The 25,145-nt window shown below is 37.2% G+C and overlaps 1 protein-coding gene across 1 annotated transcript in view; it reads right to left on the bottom strand.

Moving 5' to 3' along the window:
• Positions 1-2,378: 2,378 nt before the first annotated feature.
• csgalnact1a (chondroitin sulfate N-acetylgalactosaminyltransferase 1a) overlaps positions 2,379-25,145 on the bottom strand; it is a 37,682-nt gene continuing 14,915 nt past the window's right edge. The window contains exons 3-8 of the mRNA XM_032569908.1: positions 21,028-21,244; positions 17,447-17,548; positions 9,991-10,169; positions 8,883-8,977; positions 8,662-8,743; positions 2,379-5,930 (exon numbers count right to left, since the gene is read on the bottom strand). Of these exons, the coding sequence (XP_032425799.1) occupies positions 5,644-5,930; positions 8,662-8,743; positions 8,883-8,977; positions 9,991-10,169; positions 17,447-17,548; positions 21,028-21,244 (962 nt within the window). The 3' untranslated portion in view covers positions 2,379-5,643. The remainder of the gene's footprint in view (positions 5,931-8,661; positions 8,744-8,882; positions 8,978-9,990; positions 10,170-17,446; positions 17,549-21,027; positions 21,245-25,145) is intronic.

Raw genomic sequence — 25,145 nt, 5'->3', positions numbered from 1 at the left:
TTCACGTACCGGAGAGGAGTCCGTAAATAAGGCGGATTCATTGTGCATTCATGTAGCGTCGGCAGAGTGGGAAAAATGCATATTCCTACACAGTTTTTACACTGGGGCTCTGGCAAATGGTTTTTAGCATTTTCCCTGCAGTAACTCTCTTTGCGTCTTCATATCTGCATAATTCTGCTGGAGGTAAAAGCACATTAACAACAAAGTAATGCTAAATACCTTTCTTTAAATGTCACGGCCATTAAACCTACCTCATTTGGCTTTTATTGCCAATCCTCAATATGGTTCTAAGCCAAGACCGTTTTATTGCATTTCGCAGTTATAAGTGAGGCAATGTGCTCCTAAGGCCCCTTTTAGCAATACAATTGTTGTACTATTTTTTCATGTGATCACATATTTACGTAGAATAAGTAAATCTGATTAGTTATGGAAGTCTGAGCTCAGAGCTGGGAATGACAGCCTACACACTTAGCAATACAAGCCAAAAAACAATTTATTTATCTCGATTTTATTCATTAGAACAATAACAACAAAAGAACAAGTTCACAAACACACTATGTGTGCCAGTGGTTCATGGAGATATAAACTATCAGAAGTTCTTATATCAAATGAGTTTATGTCAACCATCTTCACTAAATTATATATGAGCTGCAGCCTATTAAACCAAGGCAATATTGTTGATTTTTTGACTAGAAACCTGCTAAAACTAATGTCTGAGTACAATAAATATGCTGAAGTGAGTCTTTTTAGGCCACAGAACATGTTTCGGGGATTTTATATGTTTTATATTCGGGGACACCTGAATGAAAGTTTGTTTTTTTCTATAATTTCTCCTTGTTACATCGTCTTTCTTGCATGCTACATCATCATATGTATGCTTCTTTATCTATGTATTTACTTATGAATAATCTTATTTTTAATCATCTATTAGAGTTTCCGCCTGCCCCCCAACAAAAGCTATGTTACGTTTACAGCTTGTTTGAACCTCTAACAGGAAGACACATATTCTCATGATTCATTGTAGGAAGCATGTGATAAGCATAAATTGATTAAATTGGTCACAGAGGTTAACAGTACTTCAAAGTGGGGCAAAGATCAAAGCGGCCTTCTATTGTCTTTTAAAATAAGTGAATTAAAAAAGGCCATGGCTGTTTATGGTTAATCTCCTGGGATGTTAAAATTGGATGTTTATCCACAGAGGGGACAGTTATGATTTAAACATGATTACAAAGCTTGATCTCTTTTTTTACTTATGCAAACAAAAAAATCTTGAGAAGAATAGAGTAAGACCAAAATACTCCCCAGGTGCAGCTTGTTGCAAAAAAAAAAAAAACTACACACACGACCATTAAATCTACCTCATTTAATTATTGGACACACAGTCCAGTAATTATCAGCAAATTTTTCAGCATGATAGCACATGTGTTACAAGGCAAATGTGACAATGAAGTGGATATCAACTTGTGAGCCAAGCTTGAACAAAACAATAGCTCAGGATTTGGCCTGTAAGTTGATATCCAGCATGTCAGGATGACTTGCAGAAACTCTATGCTAAAAATCAACTCTTCAAATTTACTTTGCATGACCAAATAAATACATTTAAAATTTAATGTCTGTTCTTTTGTATACTATAGAAACATGTTTACACAGTAATGTGTTGAAATATGTTTAAAACACGAGAGATATTTGTGTCTTGACCCAAACATAAAAATCTGCAGAAGCAAAATTGGAAGCTGGATGGGAGCCAAGTACAAAGCACCCAAGAAAAATTGTTTGAGGTTTAACAAAAATTGGCAGATGGAAGTTCACCTTTGAGCAAGTCAGTGACCCTAAAATATAGTTACAAAGAAAGGTTTAGAGCAGTATTTTAAGGAAAGTTTGACTGTTAAATTCCAATAAATGTGAAAAAATTACAGTAATGAGAATTTATTTTTTTTAGCAAGCCAACGTAAGAGCGTTACATTAACCCTGTGCATGTTAAACAGGAAGAGGAGTTGTCTACTCCTTATTAGCTCATTGGCTCCATCTAGAGGTTTGGAAGTAAAGGCACAGCAATGCAATGCATTAAATTAAGAGACCCAAATTAAATTGAAAATCTTTTGAAAGTAAAATAAAAATGGCAAGTTTCTTATATGTAAAAAGGCAAATTGGCAGATTTCAAAAATAAATAACTTTTGTTTGTTTTTTAACTCCTTTAGAATTTATTTTTCTTTTCTGACAGAATAACATCCACAAAAGTGACTGACCTTCACGTTTCTTTTTTTAGGAGAAAAACACCAAGGTGCTTAATTATTCTCACAAATCAGATTCAAAGATGTTTGGTAAGGCAGAAGTACTGCACTAAAAACACAAACTGTAAAATGTTTTAGCAAAAAGAATCAGAATCATAGTCAGGTTTTATTTTATGTTCTTGCAGAGGAACAAAGTTTTTGCCCTTGGAAAAATACAGATCAACCGTGTATTACATATGAAAAAAAGCCTTCACAATGCATAAATGTTTATTCAACTCATTTACACAAAGTTACAAAACCAATCTGACAAAATGACCTAATGACTGTTGAGAAACAAAAGTATTTCAGCAAAAAAGTAAATGATTGCCAGTCCTTTTGTTTCATTATTAAGTGCTGCACAAGGATGCTAAAAAAAATCTTTCACGCCAAATACATCAAAATAAATAAATGATTGCTTACTACTACTAATCATAATTTACTTCCCTATTGCACAAAAAACTCCTCTTGATCGATATTAAAAATAAATTGCTCTGACTTGTTAAGTCGTTGTCAACATAAATTCACCAAACGTCAACACTTCCCTGTAAAAGGTTTACAAACTAATTTATGTGGCGCACACAGCAGGTCTGAGTTTCTTTGTCTGATCTTAAAGAGTCAACACTCACATCCATGCCTATTGGTACTGATGGTAAAGATGAGCGATGAAAGGTATATTAAATTAAAAAACAATAATAATGACAAAAAACAAATCTAACTTCTAGCATTATTAGCAGCAGCACCATCACTGGAGCTGCTATTGTCAGACCTAAAAAATGTTCATAGAATAAATGTAGCATTTATTTTACTTTTCAAGTAAAGCCATTTTGATTTCCCGTTTTCCTGGGATAGATGATGGAAAACAGGTAAATTTTTCCTATCCCCTTGTCAAAACAGGAAAAAGAGGAGAACATTGAATTTGAGTTAGGCACATGTGTGTTGATGTTTTTATGTAAGGTGGAGGGGATGATGCAGTGATGTTGGCCTGTGCCACACAAATGAACTGGGTTGACAGTAGATTGTAGAGCAGGATAGTGATCTAAAACACACCGAAAAACCAACGTGGAAAAGCTCCAGTCAGCCATTAATCACTTTCTATGGCTATCTTAGTCCACAGACCTTAATCTTATTTCTCTTCATTTCACCGAGAAGACGGCATAAGGACCAAGGACTCTTATGTAAAGAAGAATGTTCTAAGAGTTTTGTCTCTGTTTTCTCTGACCTTGTGAAATGTTACATGAGAAATGCTTTTCCATTGTGAGAAAGGAGGTTGTGCAAATACGAGGCAGTAGGGGCGCTAATAGGGGAAGCAATAATAATTTTGTAAAAAAAAAAGAAAAAAAGTCAATAGAAATGTCAGCAATTATACTCAAATTAAAGCTCGAGTCTCCCCAAAACGTTCAGTATATAATTTTACCGCAATAAAATAATTTATAGGCTTTTTTGCCCCATCTTAAAACAGGGGCGCCAATAAGGCTAGAATAAGCTGAATGTAATACTGTCCAAGCAGGCAAAAAATAAAATAAAAATTCTAAGACTTCACATGTACAGAACACAATTATAAATACAGAAGCAAAGGCAACTGAAAGAATAATTTATGTAAAACTTTACAAGACAGACTTTAAAAGAGTCCTTCACTGATAGCATGTTATTCATTTTCAAACCAGTGGGTGGCTCTATTTACACACGTAAAAAACTTCAGTGCAAGTTAAACTTTCACTGATTATGAAAAACGGACGGATCTGACATTATTTACATAAGGCACATAGTTGAGATGTATTACGGCTCACAGTTGCATTAAAAAAAAAACTTATAATAGCTCTCATACACACAGACATTAATATGATTCTGTACAGAAGTTTACGTACAATTATGGACATTAATGTTACATTCATTTTGAGTTTTTTAGCGAAGCATTTGAATTGCTCTTTTTACAGAATAGAGAAACTATGAAGTATACAATTTCAATGTTTACTAAAAACAAACCACTTCCACTAGTATCTGGATAATGTGGTTTTGTAAGCTGCAGCAAAACCATATGCTATTGTAACCAGCAAGAAACTATTTGTACCCTCTCTTTTATCAGAAATTGTTGTTTAAATTGGTTAGTTTTCTGGGTTATGTTTTAATAAGGTTGCAGCAATTCCAGAGACTTACTGGTAGCTAGCTTTATCCATCTGAAATTTTGCCTTGGATGTGCATTTTGGATCACGGTTCTCTTGGAAAATCCGAGAATGAGAACATGAAACAAGAAAAAGAAACTTCTCCACAATAGAGACTTTCAATAGAGACTTTCAAACTTGAGCAAGGCAGAAATGTGCAGCTGCCCACATGGACAAACCAAATGCAAAAAGAGGCAAAGATGGACTGTTTGGTCACAGTGACTTTAGACTTTCAAACATAAGCAGTGTATAAAACACCTGGCATGGTGGTGGTAGTATCAAGCTATCAGGGGGTAATTTGCCAAAGTATGGCTAGAATAGTGGAAGGTGTCTACCTCCTTATTCGTAAACTCACACCCATACCTCGGACAAGATTCCACGTTCCAACAAGTCAAAGGTCCCACATAGAAATCAAAACTGGCTTGAACTATGATTAAAAGCTGAGCCAGAAAACCAAGCTATTTAAATCTCCACCATTTCTGAAGAAAAACAAATCAGTGTTGCCAAAAGCCTGTTAAAAAAGCGTATGGTGGAATTGAAACTTGCAAATGGGCATTTATGCAAATATTTATAGAAGTGCATGTCTATTCTTGAGCCTGTGTGTCTAATTTTGACTGCGTGAATCAGATAACATACCCAATAAATTCAAACTTTCAACAAATTAGAAGTTTCACATTGTATTATCAGGCTAAAAGCCCACGATGAGTACATTTAAACTACTCACTGGACCCATAAATGCATGTTTCTCACTTTTAATTAAATGTTTCCAGACTTTTATAGAATCAAATCTGAAGTCTTCATCTGAAGAAGATTGACACTTCCTTTACTTTTTAGCTGCGATTTACATCATATGGTTGAGATCAGTTAACTGTGCTTGTTGAACATTAATTTAAAGGACAATTAAAAAAAATGCAAATAGCTGGTGGTATTATTTCATAGGACCAAGTAAAGACGTACCTAAACCACATGTTGCATATGGTTTTTGGTTGAAAAATACAATTTTTCAACCAAACTCTTTCTCTAAGTTTTTAGTCCACAATATCTCTTTCTTGTTCCCTTGCATTTCCTGTACAGATATAAAAGAGTGAGTCTTGTATTTGGTTTAGAGAAGGACAGCAAATTAGGCAACTTTACCAAAATTCTTTCAGAATTATATAAAGCTTAGATACTGATTCACCTGCTGGATGCAGTGCCTAGCCTTTCTCAGTCCAGAGTCACGTCTTTTTGGGGTTTTGCAGTTTCTGCTTGCGGAGATGAGCTTCGATCTCATGCCTGAAGAAGAGCATTCCCAGCTGGCCATGCGAGGCCTCGTTCATGGCCTTGGACTGCATGCACATTCGGTACTGGTCTGGCGGCAGCTCGTCGGCGCAATGCTTCTCGTGCCACAGGTGGAAGAGGCCGCGTGACGGCGCTCGGACGACCAGGAGGTTGCTGTGGAGGTACTTTCTGTAGAGGTGGACGTCTTCGCCGCCCCAGCCTTTGATGTCAATGTCAAAACCTCCTGGCAGAACAGACATGGTCATCAGAAGATGTGTCAGTGTGTAATGCTAAACATGTTGCGGCATGGCTCACAGATATGGTGTCATATTCACTTCCTTAAAAAAAAAAAAGATATTGGAAAAGAGGTTGCAGTTTTTCATTGAGAGATTTGTCAGTTAGAACGATGAAGGCTGCTTCCTGCAAGGTTCACGACTCCCTTCTGTTTTATTTTGATTGTTATATCTGCCTTTCACAACATTGAACTTTGTTACAATGGTCTTATTTAAACTGAAGGAAAAAAAGAAAGTGCTGTACTTCTTTGAACTGAAGGTTTTTACAAGTCTGGATATGTTCTTTACTATCTTCTAAAAATATTTTATTGATATACCAAAAACCTCCAAAACCAAATAAACAGTAAGTCCTAGATTGTACTCAATTATCAGACAAAAAGTAAGCCGAAGATGAAAATGCCATATTCGAAAAGCTAAGTACAGCTTTGCTGCTTCCAGAAGATTCAGGAGGGAAAATAGATACCAGCTGCTAACGAAATGCAAATGAATAATTGATCAGGAAACGTAGCCACCTCGGTAAAAGAGTTGTGTGTTAACACAGGATGGAAAGAAATCAGTAATAACTTTATAGAGAATCTGTTTGTTACAAATCCATTTCTAAATTATTGGAACTCCCTCATTATATGATGAGAAAGGCTATTCAAGAACAGAAAACAATTTCAACATTGAACAGTCTTTTCAGGTTGGTGATCAAGACAACAGTGCTAACAATTATGTCCACTGTTTCAGCCACAGCTTTTTCCATTTTACCTTCATCTCTGTTGAGACTCGAAGAAGGGATTTTGTTGAATTATCTTCTTTTTCCTTTTACATTGAGGTTAGATTCCAATCAATTTAATAAATTAAATCATCTCAATACCTGGTAAAAAATCACATGTGATTATAGATACATAAATTAGTCATGATAAGCAGTGAACCCTCGTTTTACTATGCCTGTAATTCATGATCTCACTTTATAATAATGGTTCCAAGTTTGGATACCTTTACAAATAAAGTAGAAGAAGCAAGGTATAATTTAAGGAAGAGCTCTCTAGCAATGATCTGCATAACTTCTATAGTTTTGGGGCTGAATTTAAATACAAGTTTCATGAGTTCACAATTAAAATGTCAAGGTGAGGGTCTTTTGTTATACATCTTTTTTTTTTTTATTGAAGAGCAAGAGTGAGATTTTAGCTACAGTAATAGTTACTGTAGCTAAAAGTAAGTATTTTCACAGAGCTCAAACTGCTTTAGTGAGAGGGGAAATGTCTGTGACTAAGATAGGAGGCCAAGCAGCCTTCTGGTAAAGCACTTTAGATGGTCATAGTCTGGATGACTGAAGTCTTCACACATTACGTCACTGCATGAATCATTTTGATAACATAAATTGATCAAGTTAAACCTTTGACAATTAGTGCTGGAGTCTACGTGCAAACAAAAGCAAGTACAAAAGCTGCTCATCTTTTCCTTTACTAGGGCATTTTAGGAACTGTTTAGACAGAATCCATGCTTTAGGGTTTGTGTGTATCTGCATGTGTATTTTTGGTCTAAAAATAAAACAGAATTACAGATTTCAAGTCGAAGGGAATTAAAACTGACGAATAGGTGTAACTTTATAAAATACCATATCAACTAAAAATGAATTTATTTCAGTAATTTTATTTGAAAAGTGAACTTTCATTTTAAAGATTATGGCTGACAGGCAATGAAAACCCAAAATCCAGTTTCCCGTAGAATTAAAAGATTACTTTGAATCTATTAAGATTTTTCTCGAATGTAAAAAAAAAAAAGACAAATCAGAAAGCTTATGTTATGCCCTTCACAGTCACAGAGACAACTGATAACCAGACAACATTCCAGCAGAGGTACATGGCTTTCCCTCACAAGGAGGGTAAGGCACAAAAGGCATATGAATGGAAAGTCGAGTAGAAGGAAAATATTTTGGTACAAAAAAGAACCTTGTGAAGACAAACCTATTTAAGAATTTGAGGAAGAATATCAAGGCATACACTGAAGCTAGACAAAGTGCATAAAGAGCCTCAACACATAGAATTATCCAGGACATTAGTCCCGAGTAAATTAGGTGGCGTTACGTCACTCCAGAACTAGAGACCCCAGAAGTGTTCTTATCATTTTAAGCAGGAGCCCCAACTACATACTGAATGCATGTACTATACTGCACATAGCTATACTCTTGAGTAGGGTGTTAGTTATTTTATAAAAATAGTTTCTTATTGGTCCTATGCAATATTTCATTCTTTTAATAAACTGGATTTTGATTTTAATGAGCTGTGAACCGTAATCGTTTAAATTAAATTATCACTCTGTGTGTAATGAATCAATGTAATATACGAGTCTCACTTTTTCATGACAGACAGACAGGGCATAGGAAGATTCTGAGCTATACTGTTGCTGCTTCATTAAATTACCGTTCAGGGTAATATAATAATACCAAAGCTCTGTATCGTGAATAGTAATGCAATCCTGAGCCATTAGTGCTCTGCTGTTTTTCGTGTCCGTTCAGCAGCGGCACCATTAGGACAACAGCGAGGATATTACTGCCGCATCTGATGAAGCCGTTTTTACTGTGCAGTGTCACGCCTCTACTCAGACAATCAGCCCTCAGGAGGAACCGATTATGGGTTCCTGAAGCCGTTGTAAAGTGGTGTGACTGCTATGTAAATTCTGTTGTGTAATCCTTACCTATGTTGATAAAGTCAGACCTGTATTGGCAGGTCATACCAAAACCGAAATCCCTCCAAAAGCCCGTGTCTTTCTTGATCACCTAGAAGGAGAGTTGCAAACATATTGTGAAACATGCACAGTAGGATTTGGAGACTTAGCTGCATAAGAGGATAAGTATTTCTAAACCGTCTCCACAAGTAGTCAGGAAAATGAGAAAGTATGGATCATTCATGTGTTACCAGTTGTTGCTCCACAGGTGGGATGTGCTCTGGACTTCCATAAATGAGGGCAGGGTTGTACTGGCTGAATAACACTGGGTAGAACACCTTTTTACCTGCAGGGACAAAGCAGCGTTTGACATTTGCTGGTGATCCTAATGATAATTTAGTCACCTAGAGTTTTATTAGTCCCAATAATTATTTCGCTGGATGGAACTACCACTGAGATTTCAGAATGAAGCATAGAGCAAATGTGGTGATTGATCACATTTCACACCATGTACCCTTAATTCATTTATTACCAATGTGAACTTTAATTTAACCTCAATTACACATTTCCAAGTCAAAGCCGTTTTCTCAGATATCTGCAGTCCCCTCTTTAAAATGTCTATTCGGGCCTGAGGGAGTCCCTACACCAAAACCATATCAGCACAATGTGAAGTGCTTCTATTCCGGGCTCCTCCTGGATTTCTGAACTCCTCATCTCTTCTCCGACAGCAGCACTTATCACGGAAAACGATACGCTAGTGACAAGAAATGCCAGTGGAAAGTTAATTACCAGATTTGTCAGGGTGCTGCACACAACAGGCAGCCGGGATCTATTCCTCTCAAGTGTGGAGGTATGACAATGAAAGCTTGAGGAGAAAAGATTTGATAGAAAAGATGAAGGGAATTTACTGTCTAGTTAACTTTTAGATGTGTAGTCAATTCTAGGGAAATCTTTTTTACTTTTACTTTCGAAAAACAAAGGGCTGAGAAGTGAAAAAGGATCCCATGCTCACTGTGAAGTATGGTAGATGATCTATGATACTGTGGGTCACTTGGATTGTTTTGTCAGGATGTTGTTTTATTAAAACAGTTTTATCGATGTATACCTCCACCTTTTACTGTTAGAAAGCCCTCTAAATACTTAACCACCTGACTTTTTCCTCCAGTTAGTCCCAACAAGTGGGACTAAGAGGAGAAATAAACATAATCTGTAAAACCAGACACACACTGCTTCTGATTATTGTGTGAATTCCAGATACGTCTCAAAAGCTGCAATTAGTCAGAAGTAATAGCTGCAATGTTTTCAGTGTAGAAGAGACTTTAGCTTGTTTTCTGTTGTAGAGTTTGTGCAGCACATCACCTGGCTGTGTGTTGAGTCTGCAGGTGTTGAGGAAGTCGGCGGTGAAGTAGATGTCCACATCACAGAAGAAAAGCAGAACATTGCCTCCCTTCCAAGCTCGGGCCCCGACGTCTAGGCCCCGACCCCGAGAAAACTCCTCGTCCAGCTGAAGCAGTGTGTAGTTCTTGAAGCTGGTCTCCCTTTAAAACGCACACACACCACGTGAGTCAGTAGAGAAGAAGACATTTGGTCATATGATGAAACTCTTTTTGATGGAACTGCAACTGAACACCAAGCAGTCTTTGTTCGTAGCAGTAAAGTATTTATTAATTCTGTTTACAAGTATTTTAAAAGCATGGATAAAATTGTTCTCGCAAATTTTCGCAGACTGTCTTGATTTTCTGCTGTATGTGGCTGATTAATGCGATTATCTCTGAAGCATGGAGATATTTTTCAAGTGCAACAGCATTTACATGCATCACCAATGAGCAATATAATTAAATTGTAAAAAAAAAAAAAAAAAAAAAAAAGAAGACTTGAAATGGAAAACAGTTTCTAGACTTAGTAGACTCAAAGAGATCTTTGAGTTCAGTGCTGATTTGGATCTAGATGACTGAAGAGGAATCACTAATTCGGGCCGCAGTAAAACGAGCCCGTCTGTCTCTGTGGGTTTTCATTGCTGTGGCGCGAGTAAGGAGAAACAGCTGGATCCAGCTGCACACAGCTGTGGCTTTTTCTTTGATCATAACAATTCACACTGTTAGTCAATAATCCTTTACTCCAGCGTGTGCCCACGCCGACACACAGCAGGTCACACACACATCCCGACATCTTTCACATGGTGCCGAGCCTGAGGAAAAAGTGGCTCACGTGTCCAAGTTTAAGGCAGAACAAACAGATGGAATCATCATTTTTCATACAAGTAGCTAATAAAACGCATGGAAAAAGCAGCTACAAAGATTTCTTTAGAGGAATTCATTGTAACGAAGGGAAAGAGTTTTTCCCTTTAGGTAGCTTGAATCACTCAGAGTGTCATCCCTCTGCTATGTATGGGTTTTTAAGTCCATGAATAGCGTGCATTAGCATAATATTTTCCTCTTGCACTAATGTGTAAACACCTTTGACACATTCCAAACCTTTCCGCCTCTCCCAGAAAAACGACAGCAAAACCTTTTGATCCCAAATGTCTCTAAACCTAAAAAATACCAGCAACATGATGCACCTTACCACTTATTTAACTTTGTGAGCAACCGTCTTCACATTCCAAAGCTTTCTGATGACTTCAGACTTCAAGACGCATGATGTCCGCATGTAACTACATGTCTGTGTGTGCTGTGAGGTGCAGTCGGCTGAAGCACAGATAACAGAGTCCATATCTGTCAGCACAACATGAATCCAAACAGACTGAGTGTCTGCACAGAGTCCCAGGAGAGCAGGACCGTGTGCAGATGGCACCAAACTGGCCACAGATGGCAAACTGCAGAACAATGACTCTGCTTGTTTTAAACAACTTTAACGCAACTCCAGCTGCATTCATGTGTTGATTCAGTCTCAGCTTTAAATGTGACAGGAAGTGAGTGAGAGACCAACTAAACCTGTAAACTGTTAAGAGGAGCACCTGCAAGGATTTCGTCAGCATTATGGTGCCTTGGAATAGTATTCAAACTCTGACCTTTTTGACGTTCAGCCACATTGCAACCATGAACTTTCAGATATTTTATTCCGATTCTGTGTGGTAGGAGAACACAAAGAAATACATAAACTGTGAAGTGAAAGGGAATTGCTACATGGAGGATTTTAAACTCTTATCAAATTCTAAACGAGTAATCCTGGACTCTAACTGGGGCATTATAAGACATGAAAACATTTGATCTAACCCATTCCATTATGACTGACTGCATCTTTAAAATTATCCTCCTACCTTCTGGTGAACCTCCACCACAGCCTCACGTCTTCTGCAGTCTCTAACAAATTTTCTTTCATAATCTATCTCTATTCATCAACACTGACCAGCTTCCCAGGTCCTGGTTAAGAAAAGTATCCCCCAAACATTGGACGAACGACAACTCTCCTCCAGAGGCACAATGTGCAGCTTGGCCTCTTTTCTTGATTAATTTTACTTTGCCTTACAGTTAAGGTGGTGAGCCACGTCTTTGTAGGTCTAGAGGTTTGCCATGGTATTTCCATTTTCAGGTCAGGAATTGAAAAGTGCCTCATGGGATGTGCAAAGCACAGCAAATTATTTTATAACCTAGTTCTGCTTTAACATTTTCCACAACTTTATCCCTGACCTTTCTGCTGTGTACCTTGGTCTTCATGAAGTTGTTCAATCACATTTTCTCTAAAAAACCTTTGAAACCTTCACAGAAGAGTTGGATTTCTACTGATATTAAATAACACAAAGGTGGACTGCATTAACTCTTTAGCTAACTTCTAAAGGCAAATAACCCTTGGGTGTATTTGTAAAATAAAACATATAGTATATAAAGCTCACATATATTATAACTATCCACTTTCCAACAGGAACTACTTTGTGTAGATTGATTAAATAAAGTTCCAGTAAAATTCATTGACGTTTGTGTATTTGCTGAAAAAAGATAGATATCACTAAGGTGTCATTCAGGAAAATAAACTTTGACCTAATTTTTTAATTGCTCATATTTAAGTTGTTCTTTTTCTCTGTACTTGGAGTATTTTACAGATGGAACATTAGTCTGTGGGTGAGCATGACAAGACTGAGGACAATAAAGAAGCTCCATTCAGCTCAATCCACTGTCTCTTTCCTGTGTTTTGTCTAGACATTGGAAAGAAAGTGTCACTCATGAAACATTATTTTTGATTTACTGCTTTGTCCTGTGGTCTTTCACCTATTGAAAGCCTATAAACATACCTACAAAGCAAGAGATGAGGAGAGATATTAAATCTAAAGTCTGCAAAAATGTACCTGTTTCATAATTACTTAGGCTGTCACCATAGTTCAGTTTGCAAACAATTCAAGAAAGCATTAAATAAAACAAACAGCTTTAAAAAGGTACAAGTGGGCGGACTTGGGATTTCTTGTGCATATTTACAATACAAACACAGTCGAGGATAATCCATCACTTGTTGAATGATACTGATAAATTCCTGATTATTTACAATAGTAGGTGTTGAAAGCCAGGTTTATTTTTTGAAAGAACTGGGTAGTTGACCTTTTCATAAACTAGTAAGGAAATCCTATTAAAATGAAATCACTGATTGAATTTGCACGTTACCCAAACGGAATGCGAAAAGATACTTATATAAAGAGGGCATAGCCAGCAAAAGTCAGTGTAACCCTACTTAAATCCATGTTCTCATAGTTGCTTTTATTATTTTGATCTTTTGTCACCCACACACAACTCTGCTTGTTCCAACACATTCCTTTTCACTACTGCAGATAAGATGGTCTGCACCCTGCTTCAGCTGAAACTGTGTCAGTAAGAAATCTGAGAAAAAAACTGCCCCAAAATGTCTCAGCTGCAGGTCTTATCCTGTTAGCTACACTCGGTAAGGACAGGGTGGAGGATACTGACTCCAAGCATGACGCCTGTTGATGAAACAGACTTCAGTGTAAGCTCCAAATCTGTGGCTTCCGTTTATTCCTGTCACTTTTGGTTGGAGACCAACTGAGCCTGCTTCCTTTAAAAGCAATGACAGTGGTATTGGTTTTTAAATGGGAATCCCATTGCCATCATTTTGCTCGAGTTTGAAAAAAAGAGAAAAAAACATTCAATATCTATTGAATGCATTGTCCTCATTTCTTTTCATACATCAAATGTCTCTACAATCAATACTGTAGCATCCTATTAAATGGCTTGGCTTGTAGTCAAAATGAAGAACTGAACCATGCTGCTCTGCTGTGCTTATTCCTTTAGTTAGAAATTATTTAAAAAAACAGTCAGTGAAGTGAACAATGCTTTATGGGATGTTCAAACCAGCCACAAAGGACCCCAAAACAAGATTCAAAGAAATGCAGGATTCACTTGCCTCAGTTAAGGTCAGAGGTTATGCGTCCATCATAAAAATAAAAAAATAAAAAGAGACTGGGCAGAACACATTTTGATGACTGATGAGGACTGATGAGACAAAAGCTAAACTCCTTAAAAGGTATGTGTCCTGTTATATCTGCTGTAAAAGTAACAAAGCTATACAGAAAATAGCATCATATGGAGGTGGTGTCATGGTCTGGGGTTATTTTGCTGCTTCAGGACGTTATGTGATTATGTGACATGACCTTAAAAAGAATGTTCATGATTGAAAAACCTCTTTGTGGCTGAATTACAACAATTCTGCTATTATGAAGGGGCCAAAATTTCTCCACAGCTGGAAAAAACTTATTGCAAGTTATCACAAACACTTCATTGCAATTGTTACTGCTGAGGTTGGCCCAACCACTTACTATGTTTAGGCGGCAATAACATTTTCACACAGGTACAGTATATGCAGGTTTGGATTTTTTTCTCCCTTAATAAGAAACAACTTCATTTAAAAACTGCATTTTGTGTTTTCTTGTGTTGTCTTTGACTAATATTTAAATTGGTTCTGTTCTGGAAATTAGGAAGTTAGCGAGTCACACTGATAGAAAGTGTGAAAAAGGGCTTGTATGTCCATGCAAACAAGTCTATTATGACAGCAGCTAAAGATAGAGTTAAATATTTAAATAAATAACTGATCACACTCTTAGGTGAACCTTCACCAGACTGGGGAGACCAGGGTCCCGTCCTGGAGCCAGAAGCTCAGCGGCATGTGCCCAAAATATTTCAGTTATTCTCAGTTGTGAATATTTGTCTGTTAGTTAGCAAGGTCAAAACAGGAAACCATGCAAATGCTTAGCATCATCATTTTAATAATATTTTTGTTGTGAGCTAACTGAAGGATGAATTTTACACTCACAAATTTTTTTTATTTTGCATGATTCTTCACGAGTTTTACCCAGCACAACCCTGGAAACAAAGTGACTCATGCTTTATTGCTGATTTACCCGAATGAAGGCTGGTGATTTTTCTCTAAACAGCCAACAGCAGAGACAAAAATACCTGGTATTTTAGTGAGCTAGATAATCAGTAGACCACACGTGTAATGGGAGGGTGAACACAAGCTGGCAGAGGCCTCGGGCAAAACGGTTACACAAGTTAATGACACCGAGTAATTTGTACAGTGCATTTTTGACAGATCTGCAAAAGAAAATGAAAACTTTGCAGCTCCGATTTGTGTGCCTTTCAATCCATTCATCAGCTCCCTGTACTTCTGTCCAGTTAATTCGTCCTCAGGGCTTCACAGGATTTACTTGAGGCACCCGAGAAGTGACTGAAATGCCACAAATGATAAGGTGCATGTTATTAACAGGAGAAAAAAAAAATCATGGACATTTTTAAAATGAAATGATTCACCATGTCATGCAATTGTTTTCTTTGATCTTTTTCCAGTTTTCTACATAAACCTTGTTTTTTTTATCCTTGGGATTTAATCCTTTTTTTCCATGTTAGCATTGCTTATGATGGTATCTTCTCTGAGTTTCTTTCAGTTTTTCCCCTTCAGCCATCAGCTGCTCTCTGTGTCCACAACACAGACATTATTTATGTGTATTGACTGACTGGTATCCAGTTAGACCAGATGACTCGTGTTTCTCTCTTCTTCACACACCGTCTCCCTCCCTCTCAAACCCTACCTTCTATTCCTCTTTGTTTCGCATCGTTTTATATCTCTATTCCGAGCCACATAGGGCTCATAAACTCACAGGACCCCCCTCCCCGTGAATGGGTCTGAGGCTTTGAAGTGCGGATTTCAAAGCCTTATATTTGAAAGTACAGCTTCTGATTCAGTCTATTTTTAACAAGCATCCCAAGTGTCTGGCAGAAAAAGGTTAAAAAGTGAGAACCGGCCTTCTTACAGGTTCATCAAAAATGTTTTCTATGTGTCTAAATAATATACAGTGAAGACATAAACTGTGTTAATTGAAAGCAAAGAGTGTGACTGCAATGTGATCTTGCAGGACGGGGAAAAAAAAAAAAAAAAAAGACCAACTTGCTTGAGGCTATTTGTGAGAAGAAACAAACTAAGCCAGTTAGTGGAGCTGAACTGAATCTGTTAAAAGTGAGCTGCAGAAACAGATCTCCGTCTCTAATGATGCCGACATCGCTGCAGGGTAAATTATGCTTGGGAAATAAAATGTGTCCATCTATAGTTTTATTTATCCATGTCAAAAGTTCAAGAAAATTCTGTGTGAAGGTAAAATGTAGAAACGAAAAGGTTATTAGTTTCGAATTGCTTCTTTTGAAATAGATTTCCCCCAAGTAGATGCAGCAGCCTTTGCGTCCTCGCCAAAGGCAGGAAATCCCCTTTACAATTTTCCTCTCATTAAAAAGAATAACCCAGCCTCTGGAAAACTTTATACTAGGGAGATATTCATGCGGTCATGGTTTGATTATAGGAAACACCATCCAAATTGCTTTTAAAGTAAGTATTTACAAATAAAAACAAACAAAATATGTTGGTAACAAACAACTGTTTGTTACCATGTTCATTTTTTTTACTTTGGTAATACTTGTAACGTGTGGAATTAATAACAGTAATTCTTTCAAACCACTAAAAAAATTTTTGATTCAGATTGTAAGTTTTGTCGTTTCGTTTGTTTTCCTACAGATACTATAAAAAATAAAAATAACTAAATAATCACAAATTAATGCTACTTTTTAATTTCAAGATGTGATAGATCACACCCTGATGCGTTTTTGCTATACTCCAAGAACAATCCTAAATCTCTTTAGGATCTCATTTCATCCAAAACCACCTTTCAGAGATTCCATCTTCATTTCAACCTTTTTTTTCCAAGTTTTTTTATTTTATTTTTTATTCATTATTGAAAGTTTAACTCTGCCTGTTTTAGAAATCACTGACAGCGAGACAATGAGACGTTGTGCAACACTGGAGATGGTCCGACTGCTTCAAGGCCACACGCAAACTTTGTGCCCGCATCACCATAGAAACCCCTCAGGGAATCAGTCACTTCAACTCACAATGGACCCGACTCCCGATCAGCCAACAGCTACTGTCTCCCTAGGTGGTGACTGTGCATGCGGGTGTGTGTGCGTGTGTGTGTGTGTGTAGAAATCTGTGCAAAAAGCGCTGAGTGAGTGAGGGATGATTGCAGGCATGTTGTAAATTATCAGTGTTGGCTGGAAGCTTTCCAGCTCTTCTGTACGGGTGGCACGCTGCTCCATTATTCATTAGATACATGAGTGGCTGTGGCAGGACGAAGAGCCAGGAGGAGTGTGTATGTTTTGCATTTGTGTGTCACGACAGGAAGAATGATTACAGAGGAGATTATTCTGGTTACGTGCGGAAAAATGGCCAAAAGAAATATAAAAAAATACATAGATTTTTGCAGCATTTATTCTGTTGGTTTCCCTGCAGTATGTGATTCAAAAGGCTGAAGTTGGCTACAGATCAGACTCACCTAGATGTGTTCTCCAGAGTGCTCCGGACTTCACTCATCTGCTCTTTCCCAAAATACACCACGGTCAGATGTACTTGGCCATCCTGACGCACACAGACTTCCCTGTACACAAAGGATGGGACATTAGGGATGAAAGCTTTATGTAAACTGAGCGGAGACTCGAGGGGATTGACAGGAAGAAGGAAAATCAAGGTGACATAAGAGTTTATACAGGAGACTTCAACGTTTCACTATTGCCAGAACAAAAGAAGTGGAATAAGAGCTTCAGTACTGGGCTGAGACTCTACTTTTAAAAGTCTATGCATATCGCTTTAAGAAGATAAAGTATTCTTAACCCATTTCACCCCACAGCCAACAATTGTTGCCAGACATTTTTTGTAGGAAGAGATAAAATAAAAATGGATAATGCCACATATTGATTTAGTATGCATAAGCAATGTAGACTCAAAGTTAACAATAAAATAATAAATGGACGAAGCCAGATGAGATCCCCGTTTCCACAAAATGCGTCGAAGCATGACCAAGCCACTCGCATATATTCAACGACCCATTCACGTATCTATTATGTAAGGTTTTTGCACTTTTACATTTAATCTGTGCACAGAGACGCAAACCAGCCCCTAATGCTCCTGTTTAACATGATGAATGATGCGCAGGCAGCCATTATTCCAGCTCACCCAACCACAGTTGATGCAACATTTAACATCTTCTCAGGCATATTAAGCAATCGTTTTTCATATTATATATATATATATTTATTTTTTAATTTATTAATTAATTTTTTTTGGCTGGCTGTTCCTGCTGCTGGAAGTGGGGAAGGAATATCCAGTGTATTGTATTACTCCAATAATAAATCTACAGTGGGACTCCCAAGATTAAAGCAGCCGATTCCACTAATGCAGGAGTTGAATGCAGCCTGTTTGCTGAGAGCAGCAGCTTGGAAGCTGATCTACATGTAAACTTGCATGAAGCAGCAGCATATAGGCTGTCTGTATAGAAATGTAAATATATGCATTGTGAAAATAAATGCAACTGTATGCATATGGGTGATTAGCTGATAAATTTGAGGAGATTCAAAATGAATTTAAAAGATATTGCAAGCTGGACAGCATTGTGAAATTGTGCAGTTTGTGTAAACTCAAGGTCCATCAAATTCATAAAGGAATGGTAGCTTGATGACACAGAGTATTGCTTTCTCTTTTTGGAGCAAAGTCTTATTGCCATTTATATTTTGAGGTACAGATTAATATACAGATTGACACATATTTGGCAGCAATAATGCACCTTTAAGGTAGTCTGCCAACATAAATGAAATTCAGAAAAGGAGACAATATAAGAACAGAAGGATCAGTTTATGCTGGAAGCAAGAAAGTGAAGTTAAAGTACTGCAAGAAAACTTTGTGTTTATAATCAGTTGTCGTGCCTTTAAAGTAGAGCTTTTATTTTAAGATGGAGTGGTTTCTATAGTAACATTTCAACTATCAATCATATACGCATGATAAAAGACAAGTGTTTGCTTAACAAGGCGGGTGTTATTCTGGTGTAGCATCAGGAAGTCTGCTTCCTATACAGAAACTAAATAACAAAATTTATCTAAATACATCAAAGCCATGGGATTAGAGACACCATGAGAAATCATCTGCTGGCTGGATTTGGATGATTTTTTAAAGCTCAGATAAAAAAAAAAATCCATACCAAATAAGGCAGCGATGATGCATCCAGGTCACGAGCAACCCAGAAAAGATTTTTGTAATGCTTATATTTTTGTTCACAACATAATTTAAAGCTGATACAAATGACAAACTTTGTTTTAAAGAATCGTTCTCAGCGTGCAATGATTGAATCCAGGCATGACCGCAAGCTGAGGTTCTTCTGCTTCTGAGGTGTTCTTAACAGCAGAGCATTAGAGTAATGAAAAGGCTACATTTGTGTTTCTGCTGTTAACATTTTATTTGCGTAAGACTTTTCCAGGAATCTCTGATAAGTGAAACCGTATCTAGTTCAGGCTCATCAATCAAAGTATTTAAAATTTTGAACCACTTAGATTCAAATGAGGTTCAACAAAATCCTGTTTTACAGCAGTCCCTTTCTCACACATACTGTATGATTGTACGTTGCTTTTGCTTCAAACAAAAAATATATATTATTAGCACAAAGGCTAAAATAGATATTCTGTTAACTATGGTTCTTCTTAAAGAGCTAGCTGGGGAAAAGAAATTGTATTTTACAAAAAGCCACATCTCAGATTCTCTTCTGGTTTTCACAAAGGAAACATCCATGCAAGCCAAACAAAACTGGGTGAAGATGCCTGCAGGAATTCGATGGAGATATGTTAAAAATAAAGGTGTGCAGCAAGAATTCCCCAGAAGCATGTGTAGAAAATAAATTCTCGTAAACCCCCACCAGAATCACAACGTTTTATTGCCAATATATAGGCTGGTGTTTGACAGCTCCTCCTTTTTCATGTGAATATTTTATCTATTTTTGCAGGACTCTGGTGGTACATTATTTATTGTCAGGGATACAAAGATTATATTCCAAATATTAATGCACCTTTGTACTTACAAGCGTAGCTAAAAAAAAAAACTATGAATTGAAGAGTGAACAATGGATCTCTATAATATTAGAGTTTCACTTCTGAAATGAGTGGCAAAATATATTCAACTTGTTTTTCTAACCTATGTTGGAAGAGAAGCAGCATTTTCTCCCAGTCTGTGAATAAATACCCTTTTGATAAAAAAAAAAAAAAGTTATTACTAAACATTCACACATGCTGTGACACACGCTGCTTTCCTTGCTGCACTTTTATGAGCAGAACGTGTTTGCTCAGCAACTCCACGTCTTTTAAGTAAGTAAATTTTTGCCATGTGGTATATCAACCACTGCGGGTCTGCCCAGGGGGGCATTTTAATGGGTTGCAACGATTCAGCTAAGGAGGATTTACCATGTAAAAAGTGGCGTGATAAGTAGCAGCAGCAGCACAATAAATCGCAGACATTAAGGACGACGTTTCCTCAACTGATTGTAGCGGGCTGCAGAGCAAGAGCAGGCATGTTTTACTGTTAGTTAGCTTATTTGTTCACTGTTGCTTACTGCCTGTACATTTTATCAAACACTTGTCAGAATTTTGTCATATGCATACAACCCAAGATCTGTTTATGGTTAGATCTGAAGTATTTTGGGATGCAAGTCATATGTAATTTTTTAAGGCTATGAAAATACAAAGTTTCCTTTTCCAAATTTCTTGTAAGTGAAAACTTGGTAGATTTTGAAGAAAGCTTTTTAACAAAAATATAACGGGAAATATTTTTTTTTACTGCAACAGCTTCCTTTACATTCACAAGCACCACATACATTTCCCATGATAAAACCCCAGGTTTAAATTTGAAATTTTAAAAGACATTTCTTCAAAAAGCAGAAAAAAGGCTGTTGACTCTACAGTAAGTGTCACAGTTTGTGCACTTTATCACATTTTCCTTATTACAATAGGTGTGAGAACTCACAAATAATTCACAGTGTTTCAGTGGCTGCTATATAAAGCTGTAATGACAAGAATTCAATATAAAAAAATGTCTGCATACCTGAAGTTGTACATGAACTGTTTAAACTTATCGGCTCGTCTCGAGAGCGGGACGATGATGTTAATCATGATATTGGTTGTGTCCATCCTTTCATTTTTGACCTTCATCAGAGGTCCGAAGGGTCGGAAGAGGACCAGACGTCTGAATTCGTGACTCGCCTCCTCTCTGAAGGTGAGCTCATACAGCGTCCCTTTGTCCCTCTCTGTACGACTGATGCCTAATGGATAAGAGATAAACTTATGACCAAACATGCATAAAATGTGATAATAATGTCAATGTGCAAATTAAAGGAACATGTACTTATATCAGTTCTATATCTTATTTTCAACAATAAAAAAGGCAATTTTCTCTAAAATATTAATCCTTTGACTAAAACAGTCATTTTACAACAAAATTTGCATGAAATGGGATGAAACAGAAAAAACTGAGGTCTTGTTTAACCTCAAAAAAAAGAAAAAGATTTTAAACATATTTAAAATGTATTTAGTCACACACTAATGTGGGACACATCCAACTCCCCAAAAAGCATTTGTGCTTTCAGTCAGTATGGTTGTGTTGGAACCAAATTGATTTTCACTAGTGATTACAGAGACTTGTCAACACCTCACTAGATTGAGATTAATGACAAGGTTTATTTTTGTAGAGGAGATTACACCGATCACCACCACATTGCCTCAAACAAAAGTTGTTTGGAATTCATCAGACAGGATTTGGTAAGTTTTTTGGGGTTTTTTTTGTGTAGGTGTTAATTCATACATTTAGCTCTGCTGCTCTAACCACAAATGTATTTCCTTTCAGATGTGACACCATTTAAGGAGCAATACACAGGCTTCCTGTATGTGTAATTTATTGACGAAAATAATTATCACAACGAAGGAAAAATTGAGCAAAAGCACCATTCTATTTTGTGCCTGGCTTAATTAAAGACAGTAACGATGCAGTTTTGTTTTGTTGTTTTTTTAAACCACAGCCATGACTTCATGAGTAAATTCTGTCATACTGTGACATTTTTTTTTCAAACATACAAATCTAATGAGGACACATGAGATATTGTCCAGTCGCTCTGCTGTTTTTGGGCAAAGAGCAACAACATGCAACACGGAGGCACTTTCAGACAGAGAGGCTATTTTTGTAATCTGTACCAACATTCTTGTTGCACGCTTTACGTCAGCTGCCTCCCCATGAGGAAAGCCGTTTTCCAATTTTTCTGCCTTTACAAAGACTTTTTACTTGCCAGCTGACCTGATGAGATCACTTAGCAAAGAGAGAAAAGCAAAACCTAATAAAGAAAAATGAGAAGTGGGGCCAGACAGAAGTGAATCAGATAGGAAGTAGGAGGGCAGAACACTGAAAAGAGAATGACATACCAGTAAAAAATGAAGGACTATTGAAGGATGATGGATATGAAGAGCAGTACAATAGAGAGGTTTCTATGGGGAAAGATAAACAGCGCTGATAGCAGCCCGAATTAAAAAGTGTTAAATTGGCAAGCTTCCTGTGATCAGGGGCCTCTTTTCCCCAGAGGGACATGATGAGCTTTCATTTGCCGAACAATTTAGGGTAAAAGCCTTCACTTCCTGTCTTCTGTCTCAGAGCAATTTTCTGTCTCTTTTGGAGACCTTAGTGGCTGGATGGCTCATTTTGCAAACCTTTATTGCTTGTGTTTAGCTTCCAGTCACTGGTTTGTTAATGCAGCTTTAAATCTCTGGGAAAATGCTGATGCCAGTCTCTTCTTCTTGGCTGGCTTCAATTTAGAAAAGAACTGCTTCTTCAAGATGTAATGCAATTGATGGGCATTAGGGAGAATTAAAATATGTCTAGCAGAGAACTGCCAAGTCACAAGAAGCAGGCAGCGTGGTCCAACTCTCCAGACAACATGGAAGCTATTCTGAAAACACACACAGGAGTATATTAATAGAGATGCGCAAAGAAATCCAGTGATTACCGGAGTGTGATTACTTTGTGCTCATCCTTAAGTCTGTCTGATCAGTAAATACAGTTCGACCAGGTTGTGCTGACAACAGCAGCACTTCAGTGTGGAAGTTACTGAATTTAGCATTTTTCAGGAGTTAAAATTATAAAATGAGGAAGGAGTACCAAAAGTGAAAGAAGCTTCTAAAAACTGAAAGTTGGACATCAGCAAACAAGAAGCTAAACATGTCTCTGTTTTTTTCTTGATGAGTCTAATTCCGACTCCAGTCTAGTGCTGGATTAGAAAATGTTTGCACTTTTAGAAAACCTTGGAGTTTGGCATCGATTAGACATGAGATTCTTTTAGAACCTTGAGTAAAAATATTAAACAGGTACAACATGATTGAATTGACGTTAAAATATGTCTTTATCTGGATTGAATTGATTATATATTTCTGTATATAAACTCAGTCTATTTATTCTATAAAGTGCCTTAATATATGTTGTGACTGTGGAACATAAATAAGCTTAACACAATTGCTTTAAAAAATACAAAACAATTATTCCTACTGTGACCACAATTATCCACACACCTTTGAGTATGTCATCATGACAACTAATGTTTTTTTTGCAATATGAAATGAGAGAAAATCGTATTTATCTTCTTTCAGCTGCTGTTATAATCCCATAGTTGATGATCCTGCTAGTAAACTTGAGTCTTTTTGTTTTATTCTTCAAATTTACCAACATGTTTCTTCAGAGAGAAATTAATATTAAGGTCTCTGGCTGGTCAACTCCAAAAAAACAATTTTTATCCACTTGCTTACCCGTTTGTAGCCCTGCATTGCAATATGCAGAAAACTGCAATCGCATCTAATGAAAAATTTACCTCAATATATCTTGATACAGGTAATTCAAATTCAAAAATACTTTATTGATCTCAAATGGAAATTTAATGAATTTAACTTAATCTAACCAGTCCCTAGCTAGTCAAAGTTAAGAGAAGAGTGTACTAATTCAACATAAAATACAGTAATGGGAATGGTTTTTACAGGCAGGAATGCTACATCTTTAATATTCTGGCTAATGGTGGTAATTGCAAATATAACATGGTAAATACTAGTTTAAGAGGTCTAATTTCTAATAAACTTATTTTAAAATAACAGAATTCTGATTGAAGTCATGGCTGTATAACACTGACTGCTCACAGGCACACACACGCGAGCACACGCCGTCGCACACTTCCAGTTTGAATGAAGAGCAGCTGTGCTTATTTCCTGCGGTTTTGATCTGAGCTGAGCTGCACAAACTAAGGGGATATCCTGGCAGTACTTCTGCACAAACACACTCAGATTTATGACCTTCCAGGAATATACAGAGCCAGTTAGAGGGACAAAAAGGAAAAAGAAGCAGAGCTCTTGTGCTAAGATGCTTCCTGAGTTATCTGATCTCAAACAGATACAGATGTCCACTTGAATGTGTGTGGGCACTCAGGATGGACTGGATGTATTCAACTCCTATTGCTCAGCTCGTTTTGAGGCACTTTGGCCATATTCTTGCAAAGTGAATGCCAATCTACCCCCGGGCATGTTGAAAGACCCCCTACTTCCTCTGACGTGTCTCCATTCATGCTGCTGAGTTTTCACAAGGACGTTTTTGTTTTTGTACACACACACACACACCCACACACACAAAAGTAACAGAAAACCATTTAAACTCACAGGATGCATCATGCACAGAAAACTTCCTGCTTGTCTTTTATGTTAATCCCTGCAGTGACAGTAAAATAAAGCAGCTGTGAGTGCAGCAACAAATCTCTCAGACGTGTCCTGCCATTAATGCACGTATTTCTGCTGACTGGTGGGGTGCAGCACACCTATTACAGTCCTGATGACACCCCAAAGAGTCAAATTGGGTCAAATACTATCTCAGTGTCCCTAGGTTAATCTAACAATTTGACCTACAAGTACTTCAGAAATTTCTAAAAAGAGAAATCATAATGTGGATGTTCACGTCGACTAAACGGCTGTACAGCCGAGTGTCCGTTTTACATAAGCAAAGAAACCTTGCATTTTCTGAGACTGTGTATCCTTCTACCAAAGGAACCATGCATCCATTTGGTGATTCATCTTTCTGTCGTAATTCGACATGCTGACAGCTCAATGCCCAAGCACATCTGAAGGCATCAAGTTAAAAGTTAAAGCTTT

The sequence above is a fragment of the Xiphophorus hellerii genome, chromosome 8 (assembly GCF_003331165.1).
Source record: "Xiphophorus hellerii strain 12219 chromosome 8, Xiphophorus_hellerii-4.1, whole genome shotgun sequence".
Lineage (NCBI taxonomy): Eukaryota > Metazoa > Chordata > Actinopteri > Cyprinodontiformes > Poeciliidae > Xiphophorus > Xiphophorus hellerii.
Note: the sequence above shows the minus strand (reverse complement) of the source record. Positions and strands in the feature narration are given on the sequence as shown.